Source organism: Akebia trifoliata, chromosome 12 (assembly GCF_017979445.1).
Source record: "Akebia trifoliata isolate Shusen 1 chromosome 12, ASM1797944v1, whole genome shotgun sequence".
Classification (NCBI taxonomy): Eukaryota; Viridiplantae; Streptophyta; class Magnoliopsida; order Ranunculales; family Lardizabalaceae; genus Akebia; species Akebia trifoliata.
This window is the reverse complement of record NC_141386.1, coordinates 6,997,628-7,004,589: the sequence shown is the minus strand read 5'-3', so window position 1 is coordinate 7,004,589 and position 6,962 is coordinate 6,997,628. Positions and strand designations below refer to the sequence as shown.

The following is a 6,962-nucleotide window of genomic DNA, read 5'->3' as shown; positions in this document are numbered from 1 at the left end:
CATCATCTTGCAGAAAAAAAGAAGTTTTATAATAAAAATCACTAAAAAATGACCAAATTATCAAAATACCCATAACCTCAAAATATCCCTAGAGCCTACATTATGCTTAGGAAAACCCTTTCAAACACATAAAATAACAAGTTGAAACCAAATAAACCATTTAGCCAATTTTCACAAAATTTGACAAAATTATGAAATACCCCTCATAAAATTCACGATCATTTTGCACAAAAAAATTTCATAAATCATAAAAACTAATATTCCCATTGAATTTCTTATGAAAAATCGATTCCAAAACATCTTGGAACATTGAAAAATGACTTAAAATGCAAAAAGTCCTCTACGAGGATAAAACGGTAATTTTACAATTTTAATAATTAAAAATTCTGAAATTAATAATTAAAACATTAATTAATGTAAAGTCAAATCCTAATTAAAATTAAAGTCAATCAAGTGAGACTTAAGTCAAAATCATAGTCAATCGAGTAAGACTTAAGTCAAAACCCTAATTAATCTAATAAGACCAAAGTCAAACCCTAACCCTAATAGAATTCTAATTAAATTATAAAACTATCTAAAAGAATTCTAATTAAACTCTAAAACTATCTAAAAGAATTCTAATTAAACACTAACTCTATCTAAAAAGCTCTTAAAAAATCTATAAATAATGGTCTCTACAGCATATTTGTGTATCCAAGAGAAAACCTTAGAAAAAGTAGGTCAATGAGTCTTCCCAACCTTCCCAAAACCCTAATTTTGAAGCCTTAACTCCTTACCTAACATCCATACCCCAACTTTAACTAAAAAAAACACCCAAAAACTCTTCTAAAACACCTTGAAATCCATAAAAAAAAAATCAGAAAACTCAAAGATTTAAAAAGAAGATACCTCAACTTGGATATCAGAATATACGAGGATACTCTCCGCCAATTCTGAGGGAACCATTATTGTAATCATCAAGGTAAACTTTTTTATTTTTTTATTATTTTATTTATTTGTTTTAGGTCTTTTAGCAATGTAATCTTCTTTGGGAAAAAGTAGAAACCGGCGTTTGCCGAGCTGGGTTGGTGCCTAACACCTTCCAATCCCGTAATGTGATCCCCTGACCCGTATTTTCTTTCGTATATTAGTGTTATTTGTCTTTTAGAGTCAGTGTTCGGTTCCTAGACCGTAAAAAACTAGGTGGCGATTCCCAAACCTCAAAGGTCAAAAGCGGATCCGCACATCCCGCGGATCGAGGGCACTTTCAACAACGCAAGCTTAAGAAGATGATTGTTGCAAACAATGGGAAAGATGATCAACAATGTTGCACGAACAAACCAACTTGTAATCGTGCATTGTGATTAGAGAGAAACGAAATGAAATTGTGATTGGAGACATTTGGGGTAAATTTTGAAATTGATGAGGGGCATACTTGTCCCAAGTTTGTTACTTCAACGTTGTTGAAGTTCTCCTCGCAATCTTGTTTTCAAGAAGTACCTACTACGGGGCTCCACAAAAAGTTCAATAAATGGCTCTTAAAAAAGCAACTTTTTGAAGTACTCATCCCATCCAAACACATGTTTAGTTCTTCTAGTTCCTCATTTGAACTAGAAGTATTTTGGATAAATAACTCCTAGAGAAAAGTAATTTTAGTTTAAAGTAGTTTTAGTGCTTGTCCACCAAGTACCAACACAGTTACTTCTCAAAATTGTGCTTGCGGGGAGCACTAAATCCCGTCAAATTTGTGATTCAAATGACGAAAATACCCTTGTCAATTTGTAAATTCAAACCACATGTCCACGACCTATTCCCCAAAACCCGATCACAACCTTCTGCCATCAACTTCCTCTCCCTCTTGACTACCTATATCCATTTTTGCAGCTCCTCCTCAACAGCATCAACTCCTCCTCACAAAGATCGAGCACGTAGCAGCAACTCCTCACAAAAATCAACCTGTTACATAAAAGTAGCCCTCAAATCATAGAACTGTTGATCAAACCCCTCTTCAATTTCCATTTTCAAGTTGCGATCTTCTTTGACTAAGGCGATTTATCGATCTTCATTCGTAGTTGCTTCACCGCTCGTAAGGTACCCTATGAAAACCCTAAAACAAATGGATTGAGAACTTGTTACGAAGATTTGATAGTTTAGATGGTAGATCCATTATAAATTTGTGTTTTGATCTACAATCTATATGTATTTTTCGATCTGTGTAAGTGTTACGTATAAGGGCATTCTGATCATTTTAACAGAATCCAAAATAGTTCCCAAACACAAAATCCTATTAGAAGTACTTCTCAGAACCTGCATCCAAACACACAACTTTGTTAGAACTACCCTAGATAGTACTTCTGGGAGTACTTATGTTTTAAGTACTTCTAGCTCATGTATCCATACGGGCCCTTAGTTTCTAAATGATAGATCCGGTTAGGAGCATTTTCATCATTGTCCAAAATTTGATATTTTTTAGGATCCAGTTTAAACCTAAATGTTGTTTTATGTATTTGAAACATATCTTGGATTGTTTCAAAGTAAAAAATGGGGCAAAAGTACCCCTAGTACTTGTTACATTAACTTACATATGCATTTACAAAAACACTAAACCTATATATTGGAATTACAAAATATCTATCATAAAAAATGAAATAAAAAACAAAACAAAAAAAACAAAACAAAACAAAAAAAAAAAAAACAAAAAAAACAAAAAACAAAAAACTATTCAAACTACAAAAATACTTTCAATACTTATTACAATATCATCCATATGAATTTACAAAATACCCCTATGACAACAAATATTTTTACAAAAACATTGATAAGGTGTATTTTTGTAATTTTAATATGCAAGTGAATGTATCATTGATGAGATTTATTTTTGTGATTTAATATACAGGTTATGGTAGCAAGTACTGAGAATTATTTTTCGTAATTAAAAAATTTAATTATGAGGGGTATTTTTATAATTTTAATATATAATTAAATCAAATTCTTTCACGAAGGATATTTTAATATTATAACAAGAATTGAGGGTATTTTTGTAATTTAATTTTTTTTAAAGTTTAGGTGATCCAGGGAATTTTTTTCAAAATGCCAATGATTAATCAACTTCATGGGGAAGTATGTTGCGACTTGGGACTTTGAGTGTAGTTAGTTAGGCGGTGATCCCATTGTAACGCTCCAATACGTGCTCCACGTGGCCGCTTTTTGTTCTAATTAGGTGGGCGCAGTCTAGTGTGAATGCGACGTGGACCAATGGGGGAGTAGCGTCTCCAAAATCGTACTGTACTCGTTTCTAGTGTGGTCTTTGCCTCGAAAGTCTCAAGGGGAATCCACGTGGCGAACGACAGTTGTCCTTGATTGAAAAGTTGAAATATTCGTGTTTTCCCTCCAAAAATAAATAAGCGAACCTCTGCTGCTCTCATCGTTAGTCTTTCAATTGCGAGTTGCAAAATGGAGCCTTCGAAGTCTGCTTCTTCTCCATCTGAAACCCTAGCTATTCTACCTGCAGAAGTTGAGTCTCAGCTTTCGAATCTCATTTACGGTAAGCTTTTATTTTAGAAACCTTGTTTGGATTCTACTTTTGTTCTCTAAATGAATGTTTCTTTTGTGATTTGGCTTTGAAATATATCGATTTTCTGCAAATCTGTTAAATTATGTTGAGTAGCAATATTACTAGATGATTCTGTATTGTACGACGCTTGAATATTTGATGAATTTCTTCTTGAAAAATTCTCTTCTACTTGGATATTTGTTGAAGTTAGATTTATAATCAAGATTTTTACATAGAGATTTGAAAATCGTTTGATTTTTTAAATGCTTGAAGATTCACTGAATTCTGCTGGAATTGTGTTTTCTTTCATGTGGATTTCTGTTGGAATTAGTTTTATTTGTGTTTCTCATTTGAAGAACCGAAAATTTTCATCATATGTTGTCAAATGCTTGAATTTTGAATGTTTTTTTTCCCTGATATTTCCATAGGACATGAAATTTTTTAGATTTTATTTGAAACTAGAAGATTCACTGAATTCTGAATCTGTTGAAATTCTGGATTTGTGTTTATGTTGAAACAATTTTGGAATTCTGAAAACATTTTTCTTGACATGGTATTATATGGATTTCTATTGGAATTGGCTTTATTATTTGTGTTTCTTTAGTGTTTCTCGTTTAAAGAATCGAAAAGTTTCATCATATATTGACAAATGCTAGAATTTCGAAAAAATATTCCCTGAAATTTGATAGGACATGAAATTATTTAGATTGCTGTTGAAACTAGAATTCTAATGATTTTTCACTTAAGATGCGAGAAATCCCACCTGATCTTGTCAAATGCTTAAAGATCCAATTTTTCTCACTTGATCATGTGAAATTCCACATGATCTTATCAAATGCCTGAATGTTTTGTAACCTCATTCCAAAAATCTTGATAGTAGGTGCAACTGTTAAGATTTGTGGTGCAATGTGGCAATCCACAAATTTCATCCTCTTTTAATAACAGATTAGATTAGTTTGTTATAAAAAATTCTTTTAAATTAATTTAGGGCTGTTTCACAAGGTTCTGTTATTACATTCTTTTTATTTTATTTTATTTCTTTGATGAATTGCAGATGTCTCACAACAGGTGCAAGCAGCAATGGGAAACATGCTCAAGATGATAAAGTGAGTTGATTATGAGAATTAACCTTGAAAAATCTACTTATGTTGGCCACTAAGATAATAGGGATTTGGGATTGAAAACAAGCCATTTAAAGTGAGTTGATTATGAGAATTAACCTTGAAAAATCTACTTATGTTGGCCACTAAGATAATAGGGATTTGGGATTGAAAACAAGCCATTTGTTTCAAAACAATGCGGTTACGTTCTATATTATCACCCTACTCATAGAAATGTCCAATTTTACAAATAAAAACACAGTGAAATAGATGAAAACTCTGCTGGAATAATGGAAGAGATAGATAAGTGCAAGGAGTCTGCAATTGAAAGGAAGAAAATCATGGATGAAGAGAAGGAACGTTTCCAAGAAGCTGCTTACAGCGTTCTACATATGCTGAACAACAAAGAGATAAGTTGAATGAACTATGAACATTTTCACTACTACAATAACTACACTGCTTATAGACTGAATCAGATCTTATTCTAGTAGTAGACTTCTACTATATTCATTTCAAGACATTTTTTACAATGTTATTCTTGTATTGTACCAAGCAAACAAATATGTAAATAAGAGTTTTTAAAATTTTGTGAGCAAATTTAGCTCATTTTATGATCTACAAGTGGTGAGCATCTAAATGTAGATTATTGGAAATGCACATTGTTCTACTTGAACATGTGTATCCATGTCATAGTATCAGTCACTTACTGTGACAATATAACTCCTGATTTTATTTTATTTTAATTTTACAAAATAGTAGTCATTAGTGTTTGATTTTGAGAAACCAGCATTTGAGGAACTTGTGGAGGAGTCAAGTTCGTAATATCTGCCATTTGGGAGGATTGAGTTGAAGATGAGGTTTTTGTAAATATTTATATAGAGGTTTTTAGCAGAAAAGTAGATGTGAATAAGGACTATGGACCTGTATCCCACTATTTATGTAGTGGAAGTTCTGAACAAGGATTCTTCCCATTGTTCATGCTTTCTAGTGGTGTTTCTATTGGATTTGCACAGAGACAAGAAACATGTGCACAGGACCTGCACATCTTCTTAGATTTCTTGAATTCTGCATTTCATATTTATGAAGTTAATAAAGATTGTCTTCAGCTCTTGGATGAGTTGAAAGATTGAGAATGATAAAATTAGAAATGAACGCATTTGTGAAAAAAAAAGGTAATCCCGAAAAATGATAAAATAATGCTATGTTTGGATTGAGAGAAATGGAGAGAAAAGAAAATAAATGAGTTTCTCTCCATTTCTCTTGCTTGAATTGTTAAGTGGGGAGAGAGAAGAGGAGAGAAATGTATAAAATATTTTACAATTACAACTCTGCCCCTAGATCATTTTTAAGATATTTTAAAATTTCAAAGTTGTTCCAAGTTCTCTCCTGCCAATTCAAACATGATGAAGAGAAATTGAACTTCTCTTATCTTCTCTTCTATTAATGAGTTTCACTTCTCTCAATCTAAACATAGCCTAAAATGAAAGTTAGATTGAGATGATTTGGCCTTGTGCAGCAAAGGCAGATTGTATGCCACCATGATTAGGAGAAATGTGAATTTGAATGTTCTAAAGAAGCAAAGAGGAAACCCCCACCCCCACCCCCACCCCCACCCACACCCAATATGTAGAGCTTAGACCAAAGACCTCATTTGGGCTTTATGGACTGTCACGTTGGTCCAAATGACACTTCATTCCTCTAGATTTCATGATCTGAATTAGTTTTGAAGAAAATTTCAAAAATGTTTTTTTTTTAGTTAGATCTAACTCTTGAAAATGGATGGCTGCTGAACTCCCAAATTTAAATCCATTGATGTAAAATGTATCTGTTTTCAGTCTCCAATCATAAAATTTTATGTCCTACATCCATGTGCCACGGGTTCATATATATATATATATCCATTTCATTGTGCATACCTTTTGTAGAAAATAACTGTTTGGTCTCTAAACCTTATAGAAGACTTTATCATTGTTTCCAGTTGTACAAAATGAAGGTATATGGGATACCATATCTACAAACAATGTGCTCGCACAGAAGCTTCTGAACCTTGATTTTTCATGACCTAGGCAAGTGGAATTGCCTCCATCCACCAAAGGTTGCATGGACTAAGGTCCACATTCGGGTCATTTGGACTACCCCGTTGGTCCAAATGACAACTCAGCCCTCTTGTTTGTGGTAAAGTTTGTTTTAGAGCCAGATCTTAAGTTTAAAAATGGACGATCATTGAACTCTTAGATTTAAAATTTAAATCCAATGGATGAGATTTATGAATATCTTGATAACACAAATCTTAGAGATACTTATCCTAAGGATAAATCTCAACCATTGGA

The 6,962-nt window shown here is 32.7% G+C and overlaps 1 protein-coding gene across 1 annotated transcript; it reads left to right on the top strand.

The window, feature by feature from the left end:
* Positions 1–3,239: 3,239 nt before the first annotated feature.
* On the top strand, positions 3,240–6,219 carry LOC147388816 (polyamine-modulated factor 1-binding protein). Its single transcript, XM_086419110.1, has 3 exons — positions 3,240–3,523; positions 4,587–4,638; positions 4,895–6,219. Exons 1-3 carry the CDS (start codon positions 3,433–3,435, stop codon positions 5,049–5,051), a joined length of 300 nt encoding a protein of 99 aa, XP_086275236.1. The 5' UTR covers positions 3,240–3,432; the 3' UTR covers positions 5,052–6,219.
* Positions 6,220–6,962: the final 743 nt, after the last annotated feature.